Below are 12938 nucleotides of genomic sequence, written 5' to 3' on the forward strand. Positions count from 1 at the left end.
GTAATATCTTTAAGTTTCCAAATATGTAATTTGTAAGATATATTTGATGCTGACAGTAGGTTAGGTTTTATTAGCGCTCTGGATCAAAACCGCAATGGTATTTACTGCGCAAAATTCTCAATCAATTCTCTTTTCTGACGCCTATTTATTTTGACTGTAGGATCAATTTCATAAATTTTGGTGGCCAAGGACTTTTAGAGCTTGCCCAAACAAATGTTTCGATAAACCAGGACAGACTGTCCTATCCAGAACAAGGAGAGCCAGCCCCAAATAATGGGAAATTGCTAGGACAAAGAAGAAAGGATCAATTTGATTACTATGCCTAACACACATTGTGTTTAGGCTTCATAAACATCTTACAATAACTTGTCTATTCGACAAAGACATCAACAAAACATCTATCGATGTATCTAACCCGACAAGAAATTCTAATATGATAATAGACAACATACAACAAAAGTTGTTTAATCATACAAACTAATCAACTATGTCTAGCTACGAAGCCTGCACGTGGTATTTTAACTACCCATATTATTTCATAACACCATAATTTTTACACATAAACAATAGATAAAAGAAAAGTGAAACAGTTGAAAATAACAAAAATTGTTTAGGATATTACACCTTTCAATTGTTTTTATTTACTTCGTGCAAAAAAGTTGCTATACTGGCAACACTGCCCACACGCCGGTATAAAACAGCGTCATTCGGCGCGATCTGTCAGTTCGCTTCGCGCTCGCGCACCGTTCGGGTCAACAACCTTTAGAGTCAAGCAAGAACAATTATTTATTGTGTTGATTTTTGTGGAATCTTTACTAAAGTGAGCGTGAAACATAGTGGAAGGACAATATACCATTGTAACAAGCGGATCTAAAGTGAACATTGTAAAATAAATTCGAACAGTGTTATTTTATGTGCAGTTTGTGGTTGACTGCAAGACGAACTAAAACTATTTGAGAACGGTAAGTTGATTTACATTATTACATTGCACCATCATCACATCATTTATTACAATTTACAATGTATAGACGTAGATTTTAAATAATACTTTGTCATTATAACCCCAAAACTTTGCGGCCTCGGAATAAGTATGCAAAACGCCTCATCTATAATTTTAAGTCGTCGAATATCATTACTCGTTGTGTGTGTATTGTGGTGTGTATTGTACAAAATAAGTTGTACTTTATTCCTCTGTATGTTATTCCATCTTCTATAATAGAGACTCACAGACAATATTTTATTTTTGATTTATTATTCCTTATTGTCAGTTCTAATATAAGGTCTTCTTTGTTTCAGATGTAACAAATAAACGGTATGAAGTCAATCTCTAATGAAAAAGTCATCGCAGTCAAAAACTGGTAACACAAACAACCTGTAACTGGTCAACTGAACAGCTCGTAGTGGAAATAATAAAGTCATCACACTGATGGAACAACCCGTGGTGGAAATAACATCGCAGCGGCAAACTGAGAATAAAACTCGTGGCGGAAATAATAAAGTCATCACACTGATGAATCAATCTGTGGTGGAAACAACATTGCAGCGGTGATCTGATTGCTGATACTAGTGAAGGGAATAAAGTCATCACACTAATGGAACATGCCGTGGTGGAATTAACATCGCAGGAGTAAACTAGCAACACAACCAACCTGTAGTGGAAATAAAGTCATCACACTGATGGAACAATCCGTGGTGCAAAATAACATCTCAATGGTCAACTGAGAACAGCTCGTGGTGGGAATAATAAAGTCATCACACTGATGGAACAATCCGTGGTGCAAAATAACATCTCAATGGTCAACTGAGAACAGCTCGTGGTGGGAATAATAGTCATTACACTGGTGGAACACCCGTGGTGGAAATAACATCGCAGGAGTAAACTAGCAACACAAACAACCTGTAATGGTAATAAAGTCATCACACTGATGGAACAATCCATGGTGGAATAACATAGCGGTGGTCAACTAATTGCTGATACTAGTGAAGGGAATAAAGTCATCACACTGATGAATCAATCTGTGGTAGAATAACATCGCAGTGGCTCAGGCAGTGGTCATAATAGCTCGTGGCGGAAATAATAAAGTCATCACACTGATGGAACAATTGTGGTGGTCAACTGAGAACAACATCGCAGTAACATTGCAGTGGTCAACTGAGAACACGTGGCGGAAATAATAAAGTCATCACATTGATGGAACAAACCGTGGCAAAATAACTTTGGAGCGGCCAATTGAGAAAAGCTCGCGGCAGAAATAATAAAGTCATCACACTGGTGAATCAATCTGTGGTGGAATAACATCGCTGTGGTCAACTGACCACAGCTTGTGGCGGAAATAATAGAGTCATCACACTGATGGAATAATCCGTGGTGGATATAAAGCCATCACAGTAATAAACTGGCAACACAGAGAACTCAAACTGTAGTGAAAATAAAGTCATCACACAAGTGAAACAATCGGTGGTGGAAATACAGCTACATTTATTTCAACACCTACTTATGATTTATGAGTCCTTGATAAGATACCAAGATTTTACGACTGTGGAAAATCTTGAAATTAGGAAAATCACGTAGCATTATAGATCTAGTAAACTAGTATTAAGCTGCTTGGAAAACAGAAAATCATCTAGCCTTAGTTTTATTTTGGTACTCTTTCTTTGTAAAATATAATGTAATTATTTTAAATATTTTTCTTATGAATTGTAAATAGTTAAGATTATTGTGTATGTTTTCCTTTTTTTATTTTAAGTATTGTATTTATGTAATTTTTATGTTTATGCATTGTAGAGTAAACTGTTTACTCATATCAGTGAACGGAATAAAGTCATCACTGTGATGAACTGATTGCCGGAATAGTGGTGAACTGATGGCTGGTACCAGTGAAGGGAATAAAGTCATCACAGTGCTGAACTGATTACTGGAACCAGTGAATGGAATAAAGTCATCACAGCGGTGAAGTCACTGGTACCTGCAGGGGATAAAGTCATCACAGTGTTAAACAATGCTAGAAGCAGTGAACAGAATAAAGTCATTACAGTGGTGAACTAATAGCTGGTACCAGTGAAGGGAATAAAGTCATCACAGCGGTGAAGTCACTGGTACCTGAAGGGGATAAAGACAACACAGTGTTAAACAAATGCTAGAAGCAGTGAACGGAATAAAGTCATCACAGTGATGAACTGATAGCTCGTACCAGTGAAGGGAATAAAGTCATCACAGCGGTGAAGTCACTGGTACCTGAAGGGGATAGTCATCACAGTGTTAAACAATTTCTAGAATCAGTGAATGGAATAAAGCCATCATAGCGGTGAGTCACTGGTACCTGCAGGGGATAAAGTCATCACAGTGTTAAACAATGCTAGAAGCAGTGAACAGAATAAAGTCATTACAGTGGTGAACTAATAGCTGGTACCAGTGAAGGGAATAAAGTCATCACAGCGGTGAAGTCACTGGTACCTGAAGGGGATAGTCATCACAGTGTTAAACAATTTCTAGAATCAGTGAATGGAATAAAGCCATCATAGCGGTGAGTCACTGGTACCTGCAGGGGATAAAGTCATCACAGTGTTAAACAATGCTAGAAGCAGTGAACAGAATAAAGTCATTACAGTGGTGAACTAATAGCTGGTACCAGTGAAGGGAATAAAGTCATCACAGCGGTGAAGTCACTGGTACCTGAAGGGAATAGTCATCACAGTGTTAAACAATTTCTAGAATCAGTGAATGGAATAAAGCCATCATAGCGGTGAGTCACTGGTACCTGCAGGGGATAAAGTCATCACAGTGTTAAACAATGCTAGAAGGAGTGAACAGAATAAAGTCATTACAGTGGTGAACTAATAGCTGGTACCAGTGAAGGGAATAAAGTCATCACAGCGGTGAAGTCACTGGTACCTGAAGGGGATAGTCATCACAGTGTTAAACAATTTCTAGAATCAGTGAATGGAATAAAGCCATCATAGCGGTGAGTCACTGGTACCTGCAGGGGATAAAGTCATCACAGTGTTAAACAATGCTAGAAGGAGTGAACAGAATAAAGTCATTACAGTGGTGAACTAATAGCTGGTACCAGTGAAGGGAATAAAGTCATCACAGCGGTGAAGTCACTGGTACCTGAAGGGGATAGTCATCACAGTGTTAAACAATTTCTAGAATCAGTGAATGGAATAAAGCCATCATAGCGGTGAGTCACTGGTACCTGCAGGGGATAAAGTCATCACAGTGTTAAACAATGCTAGAAGGAGTGAACAGAATAAAGTCATTACAGTGGTGAACTAATAGCTGGTACCAGTGAAGGGAATAAAGTCATCACAGCGGTGAAGTCACTGGTACCTGAAGGGGATAGTCATCACAGTGTTAAACAATTTCTAGAATCAGTGAATGGAATAAAGCCATCATAGCGGTGAGTCACTGGTACCTGCAGGGGATAAAGTCATCACAGTGTTAAACAATGCTAGAAGCAGTGAACAGAATAAAGTCATTACAGTGGTGAACTAATAGCTGGTACCAGTGAAGGGAATAAAGTCATCACAGCGGTGAAGTCACTGGTACCTAAAGGGGATAAAGTCATCACAGTGTTAAACAATTGCTAGAATCAGTGAACGGAATAAAGTCATTATAGTGGTGAACTAATAGCTGGTACCAGTAATGGGAACAAAGACATTACAGTGGTGAACTGATTGATGGAACAGTGGTGAACTAATGACTGGTACCAGTGAACGGAATAAAGTAATTACAGTGGTGAACTGATAGCTGGTACCAGTGAAGGGAATAAAGTCATCACAGGGATGAACTGTATTCATTATTTGTAGTTTCAAGAGTATGTAATTGTAGATGTATGAGTTAGTTTTAAGTGTTTTAAATAAATAAGTGTAAATTATAATAATCTTTCTTTCATTAACAAATCCTTTGCACTTAGTAGCCATGGTCCCAAAATTTTCATTAATCTTCAAAACACTGCAACGTTGCTATAGAAAACGAGACCTGACATCCAAACACATTTAAAAAATAACTTCAAAAAGTAACAAAATGTCATAGGATCAGAGTTCAACTCTTTCAGTAGCCTTCATCAGAGTAATATTCCATAAGAATGGTAATCAATTTGAACTTTGAACTGGTCAAACTGGTCGCGTCATGTGTGCTCTCTCAACGGACACTATGGTAGAAACTTAGATGCAACTCAAAAGTAACTAGAAGTTGCAGTTTCGTTGCAGTTGCGTTTCACCGTGTTCTGGGCCTAAAACTAACTTTAGCTAAAAATGCAATCTAAAACCTACCTCTGCAGCTTAACAGCATCCTTATACAGCCTAGAAGTAGGCACATTATACTGCTTAGCGTTCTCAAACATGATGTTCATGTCTCCGGCCACTTCGGACAGGGTTCCGTAGCTGCCTCGTCTGATTTTGTTCTTGATTTGATTCAAAGAGACGGGGTTCTTGATTTCTTTGTAGTAATCTGGGTAAGCTCTGCGGGAGGGCAGCTTCCAGAATGGCTCGGCCATTGGTGTACCTGAATAAGAGTAAGGAAAAATATTACATAGGTAAATGAACGATCAACCTTCTTTCTAGGCGCTGGGTTTGGGTCTTTCCAAGCGTATTGTATTATGAGTAGTATATTAATATGATGAGGAACTCGGGTTCGAACCCTACTGACGCTCGACTATTGTGGTGAGCCCACTCGTGTCACAAGCATTTTGAGACCTCTTTTATCACCGATTACTATTTGCATTAACTCGTTTATAACAAATTAAATTCTATTGCATCCCTATTCGCTGGTGCTTAAGAGTTTAAACAATAGACCCAGTATATTACAAAAACGTACCGTTAGAACCAAGGTGATTCTTTATTGTCTCCAACAGCTTCCACTGCGGTGAATCTTCATTTTCGATCTTCTCTTCATCACTGTCGCCCGCGCTGTCCTCCGAATGCTGCAAGCGAAACTTGGGATAAGAAAAAAGGAAAAAATGAGTGACCACTTAATATCTGTACTAATAAATAAATTAATTATGTAAGAAATTTTACACTGTGCTGTCTAGTTTTATCTAGTAATTAAGCAAAGCTTTAATAAGACAACTGCTTTTCCAGACGTTCTAAAAATGTTTTTACAAAAGGACCTAGTAGGTCCTTATAGCTTAGCTATTATTTATTTACCAGTGTATTTACTAAAGGGACCTATCCCGTTACTTACATTAACATATTTTATGTTGTAACGCTTATGAAGCAAACTAGCTTTTGCCCGCGGCTTCACCTGCTTGAAATTTAGTTTGTCACAGATCGTCATAAATTATAGCCTATACAGGGTGTCCCGTAATGTAACGTCAAGCCGGAACTGGGTGTTGAGGCAAGTTGTGCTGGTTATCAGAAAAATATAAAAAAAATCTATGTGGCATATTTTCAAAATAATAGGCATTTAAAAAAAACTAAAAATTCTACTCCAGGTGACGGTCCTTTTACTCGTGTTGCCACAAATCTTCACTTTTTCCAAATTTTTTTTTTGTTATGTAACTATGAATAATGCTTCTCTAAATTGTTATCAAAATTACAAAACCAGCTGCTCCAGCTTGGATGAAAAAAATACATTATTCCCAAAAAAAATTTCAAAATAAAATTTTTGCCTAGTTTAAACTGACTGTACTGAAAAAAAAATGTACTACGCGAGTGTGGCAACTGACGTCATAATTTGGCGCATTTAGTAAGGATTCCAAAATGGTATAACACTTGGTAAATTTTTGCTGTAATTGTCGACAATTTTTGGTTTTTTGGAAATAGTCCCGTTTTTAACTTTATCTACCTTGGTTAAAAATTATTATTCTAATGTGCCCAAAATTCAAGTTTCTGTGACTGACTACCGTACAGTCAGTCACAGAAACTTTTGTCACCATGACAGAAATTAGTAGTAGACATACTGTGACAAAAGTCACCCGTGCGCGCGCGCCTTTACTATCTGCTCTGCCTGCACTTGTACTTGGTAACAGGGATAATAAGGATATGAAGTTTCGGTTATGGATATGGTTACGGATATTAGAATAATATTATACCGGTTTCGGTTACGGTCACGGATATGAAATCATTTCAGATTTTCCGAAAGTTTCGGATAATTTCGGTTACGGAATTATTAGAATTTCAAAAATGTAGGTAATACAAATAGCAAGATGCTGCGTGAGCGTGACCCACATAGCTACTTTATGTACCAACTAAGACGACACCTATGTATGATAAAGGTAAAACAGGCTGGCATATTAGATGGTGCCAGCGAATGCCAGACAAGTTGGTAACAAATATTAAGATTTAAGGTACAATTCCAAGACGGGCCGCAGACTGCAAACTGCAACCGCAAACTGCAAAACTATGAAATCGGCAGCGCGGCATTGCAGCTGCGGCGTGTATACTGCAGATTGCATAGAGTTTTGCAGTTTGGAATTGTACCCTTAGACTCCGCCTTTATCCGAAACTATCCGTAACTTTTGAATCAGTTTCGGTTACGGTTATGGATATTTTTTTATTTCGGATATCCGATAGTTTCGGTTACGGTTACGGATATCCATAACATCCCTGCTTGGTAAGATGGCTATCTCCGTCCCGCTCATACCTTTTAAAATGGCTTCGCCACCTCACTTAAGCCAGAAACTTGAATTTTGGGCACATTAGAATAATATTTTTAACCAAGCTAGATAAAGTTAAAAACGGGATTATTTCCAATAAACAAAAATTGTCGACAATTACAGCAAGATTTTACAAAGTGTTATACCATTTTGGAATCCTTACTAAATGCGCCAAATTATGACGTCACTTGCCACACTCGCGTAGTACATTTTTTTTTCAGTACAGTCAGTTTAAACTAGGCAAAATTTTTATTTAGAAATTTTTTTTGGGAATAATGTATTTTTTTCATCCAAGCTGGAGCAGCGGGTTTTGTAATTTTGATAACAATTTAGAGAAGCATTATTCATAGTTACATAACAAAAAAAAAAATTGGAAAAAGTGAAGATTTGTGGCAACACGAGTAAAAGGACCGTCACCTGGAGTAGAATTTTTAGATTTTTTTTGAATGCCTATTATTTTGAAAATATGCCACATAGATTTTTTTTTAATTTTTCTGATAACCAGCACAGCACAACTTTCCTCAACACCCAGTTCCGGCTTGACGTTACATTACGGGACACCCTGTATGTTATTCTCGGTTATAAGCAATAATACTGTAAAGTATCATCAAAATCCGTTCAGTAGTTTTTGCGTGAAAGAGTAAAAACATCCAGACATCCAAAATTTCGCATTTATAATATTAGTAGGATGTAGGATAAATGGATTTTGATTTTTAATTTTTTACTAAGTTCGGCAAATCGTTTAAAAGCATGGACAAAAAAATTATAAAGCTACCTTAACATCGGGCTCCTGGTCAGACCCTGGTGGCTCCATGATCGCCAGCGCTTTACTGGACGGCACGGGGCCGACACGAGACGTGCGCTTGCTGCGGATCCGTTCGGAAGTCTTCGGTGGCCCGCCGCGCCCGTGTTGATCGATTTCTTGCTTGCGTACTGTGATCACCTGGAATGGGATATTAGAACTTAGGTTAGGAATGGCTGGAGAATGGATTTAAACTTTGCTCTAGAATTCTAGATCAGAGTTCCATAAGCTGGGATCGGACTAAAAGTAAAGGTGCTTTTTAAAATCCTACTTGCAAAATTAAATGAGTTTTACGAGTTTTTTAGAGGGCCACAAAATCAGTTTACTAGCCACCAAAACATTGTGTAAATAATTAACTTTTTAAAAAAATAAAACCGACTTCAATGCGTGAACACAAAAAAAAACTAAAAATTAAAAATATTGCGTATAAAAAAGTTCATCCCCAATTTTCCACCCTTGGGGGTGAAATATTTTCTTCAAATTCGCATGAAACCACCCTTTTGATAATACCTATTCAACAAAAAAATAATCGTTCAAATTGATTTATAATCGGCGGAGATATTGCGTATAAAAAAGTTCATCCCCAATTTTCCACCCTTGGGGGTTGTTTTTTCTATGATTAAATTTAAATGGGACCACCCTTGAGGTATTACCTATACGCCGAAAAAAGATTTGTTCAAATCGGTTCATAATTGGCGGAGTTATCGCGTAACAAACATAGAAAAAAAAAAAAAAAAAACATACGGGTCGAATTGAGAACCTCCTCCTTTTTTGAAGTCGGTTGAAAAGAAAACAATAATTATTCAGTCAGTTGACTGTAAAATACTGAACTAAAGTGATGTCAAAAGTTACTTTTGACGTAACTTTATTATTATTTAGAATATTAGTGCTTGCTACAATGAGTGTTTTCGCGATTGAAAAATCCGCCAGATGGAAATACGTAGACGTGAGGTCCAAAATGCTGCATGATTGGTTATTTTTGACATGACATTGACAGATATGTGAAAATCCACCAATCATACAGCATTTAGACCTCGCGTCTACGTATTGCCATCTGGCGGATTTTTCAATCGCGAAAACCCTCATTAATAATTAATCAATTTACCTTTTTCAGTGTCTTAGCATCCTTGTAAATCTGACTGCCAGGTTCGTTGAAATGGCAGGCGTTCCTGACCATCATCTGTAGATCTCTTTCCAGCTCAAGTAGTGTGCAGTATTCGCCACCCTGTATTTTCTGTGCGATTGTCTTCAAGTCTATGGGGTTCTCGATGACACTGAAGTACTCTGGGTAGCGGCGCTTTGATGGTAGGAACTGGAAGGCTGGGTAGAGAGGACGGCCGTCGGCGTTCGCTGTCATGACCTGAAGAAAAAATTGTTGCTTGAATATTTCTGTTTATTTCTTTACAATAAACTGCTGACATAAGTGAAATATTTTCACAAATTAATGATGTTGATGAAATAATAAAAAGTAAAATAAAAAACTAATCACTCAACAAGATAATTTCGTATTAAATACATAGATTTCCAAATTCCCCAACATGCTTAGTCATGAATAATATTTGTGATAAACTTACAGCATTAAATAACTCCTCAAACACATTGTCCTCCTCATTATTAGTGGACGATTCTGATAGATCCTCAGCCACATCAGATCTACGGCTTGAAGACCCATTACGAGACATTTTTGGAGTCTTGATTTCTTCTCCTGAAAATGTGGGTTTAATTTTTAATTAATAAATTAGAGGGTAAATTGAGAAGTCCTTATTTTTTACAGGCAGCCATGATGGTAAAAGCATTATTATTATTTGTTTGTTTTTGTTACATTAAAATATCTTTAAATTAAAGATTTATCTCAAAGAAGTGACACTCCACTGAATTTCCTGGACACTAATATACATTATGCACAATGCTTATTTAACACTTAAAATAACATACCATTTTCAAGAGCTTGTCTGTTGTGAGTGTAAAGTTTCCACAAGTCATTTGCATCCTTGTACTCCACTGAATCAGATTTGTAGAATGCTTTCGCGTTGTTCACGAGAAGCTCAATGTCGGCTGACAACTCATCAATGTCTTCGTACGTATCCGTTTTTAGTTTTTGTTGAACCTAAAATAAATAAAAAGAGATTGAAGTAGACGTAAGCTATAAACATTATAATCAAATAGGTGTGTTTATGATCAACAGAAACAAAAATATTTTTAAATGTTATTAGTTTACGTAAAACTGTTAAAAAACACATACCCTCAACAAGTCAATAGGCTGGGATACAACTTCATAATAGTGTGGTTCTTGACGACGTTTAGGAGCTCGTATAAATGAATCGCACAATAGAGTTCCATCCTCTTTTTTGTGAGATCTTATCGTATCGTACAGTTGTTGGCAAATCTCTCCCTAAAAACCATAGAAGCGTTGTAGATTTTATGTGACTAAAATTTTAAGTAATAATGAAGGCATGCCATGAGTCGAGCTATGAATGATTGATCGCTAACTAGATGTTTGTAATCTTAGTACAAGTGACAGGGGGTTGCTAATAAATTGAGAAATTTACATACTTCTGATAGTCTACTTGGGTTAGGATAAAAATAAAACCATGCTGTCAATCAAACTTAACAAAAACTATTTAAATTCCTTACAAACAGAGGCTATGTGTATGTTGTGTTACATTGGCATGGCCTATTTAACTATTTGATAGAAAGTATTTTAAAATGTAGGTAAGTACATCATGCAATTTGATCTTCAAGCATGCAAATGAAATAAAATCAGAGAAACAGCGCTCATTCTACATATCGTCTAAAAACATTCCTTATTCGCAGGGCAGCGACTGAAGCGTCACACCGTTTAAAAGAGACCATACTTACGCGGGTTCGGTTCAAGCGGTTACTTACTGGATCCAACTTCTTCTTCTTCCTAGCCGATGGCGGCGGCCCAGGGTTACTGAGCTCTACATCGTCGCTATCATCACCGTCGGCCCCCCGGCTGGCCACAGAAGACGCCCGGCGTCTTTTACTCATGGTTACCTACGTCCCGTTTCTAATCGGATACAGATCGCGTAAAACTTGTGCAATGAGATTCAAATTACATTTTACACTTACAGTTTAAGGGTTTTACAGAAAGAAAAGCATGTATTTAGGAAAATAATGGACAATCACGAAAATAAAGCGAAAGCGTCCCTTTCTTCTTCTTCTTCTTTTATTTTGGCGACGGCTTGGTTTTGAGAACCATGATTTCGCCAATGTCACGTAAACAGCTTTGACAAAGTTACAGGGTTTTAAGAGAGAAAAAAAAAATTTACAATATTTAATTTTTTAACAATAAGCGAAATTATTTGTGTGAGTACCTAAAACAAAACAAAAAAGACATCACAGATTGAGACAACACAAATATATACATAATACAGGGATTAAAATAGTTGGAAGAAGGAGGGTAGGATGGGAGATTGGGAGGGGAAAAATAATTTTGATTATACCTACAAGCGAATTTTTCGGGATTGGATAAATTTTGATATTTGTTTTATAAGCGGAGGATTCATGGAGTTTAGTAAACATTTAATATTAGTAGGACGAGGAACGCTGTCAGCGAGGAAATCTAATAAGGAGGAACCTATGTTTGGACAATTCAAAAAAATATGATTGGTTGTGCCTTCGTCTAAGCCACATTCGCACAAGGAACTATCCTTTATATGCATCTTCGCGAGGTGAACCGGAGTACACGCATGACCAATTCGCAACCGACAAATAATTGAAACCGAGCTTTTAGGAAGGTGTTTGTATTTAAAAAACCAAGGTCTAGGGGGAATATCTTTCTGAATATCTGCATAATATTTGCCAGCCAACCTTTTTGAGTTATCCCAATGAGTTCTCCACGATTTATAGAGATGGGCTTGGGAGAGAGAAGCAGCATCGTGTGAGAATAAAAAGTAGTGCTCTAGTGAACCAAAGGATATGGCATGTTTAGCACATGAGTCGACAGATTCATTACCTGGGATTCCTCTGTGACTAGGAATCCAAGCCAATACTATGTTGATATCCTTCAGTCGACAATCGAAAAGGGCTTGTCTTATTTTTAGAACTGTGGGAAATTTTACTTTGCATTTGAAAGGGTTAGCCAAAATTGATTGGAGGCAACTAAGGGAATCCGAGAAAATTAAAACGTTATTTAACGAATGGGATTTCACATAAAGTATGGCTTCTAAGATAGCTGTAGCTTCACCGGTGAAGACCGATGTAACCGGGGGACATTTAAAGCTAAGTGCGACTTTGTACACAGGTATCCACACTGCTGCGCCGACACAGCCGTCATCAGCGAGCTTGGACGCATCTGTGTACATCGTGAGCCATCCTTGCCAGTGTTCGGACAAAATATTTCTAAATTCTTGGGGAGCTGTAGGAGAGTCTTTTGAAATACCAAAATTTAGAATAATAGGAGGTTGAAATATTAAGGATTCGAAGCTGTTTGAGAAAAGGGGGAAAGTAGTAATTTTAGTAATGGGACATGGGAGACGACCAAATTTTTGAAAGCTTAGCAGAATGCAAGGGGT

The 12938-nt window shown here is 37.4% G+C and overlaps 1 protein-coding gene and 1 long non-coding RNA gene across 2 annotated transcripts in view; one reads left to right on the top strand and one right to left on the bottom strand.

Annotated features, from left to right (window-relative positions):
• Nucleotides 1–11968, bottom strand: part of LOC135083648 (protein polybromo-1) — a 48775-nt gene extending 36807 nt beyond the window's left edge. The window contains exons 1-8 of the mRNA XM_063978354.1: nt 11287–11968; nt 10643–10792; nt 10336–10507; nt 9975–10105; nt 9506–9760; nt 8374–8541; nt 5819–5936; nt 5275–5506 (exon numbers count right to left, since the gene is read on the bottom strand). Of these exons, the coding sequence (XP_063834424.1) occupies nt 5275–5506; nt 5819–5936; nt 8374–8541; nt 9506–9760; nt 9975–10105; nt 10336–10507; nt 10643–10792; nt 11287–11412 (1352 nt within the window). The 5' untranslated portion in view covers nt 11413–11968. The remainder of the gene's footprint in view (nt 1–5274; nt 5507–5818; nt 5937–8373; nt 8542–9505; nt 9761–9974; nt 10106–10335; nt 10508–10642; nt 10793–11286) is intronic.
• Nucleotides 9–4883, top strand: LOC135083757 (uncharacterized). Its single transcript, XR_010259689.1, has 2 exons — nt 9–962; nt 1297–4883. It is a non-coding gene; the product is annotated as an uncharacterized LOC135083757 (long non-coding RNA).
• Nucleotides 11969–12938: the final 970 nt, after the last annotated feature.

This window comes from Ostrinia nubilalis, chromosome 24 (genome assembly GCF_963855985.1).
Source record: "Ostrinia nubilalis chromosome 24, ilOstNubi1.1, whole genome shotgun sequence".
NCBI lineage: Eukaryota > Metazoa > Arthropoda > Insecta > Lepidoptera > Crambidae > Ostrinia > Ostrinia nubilalis.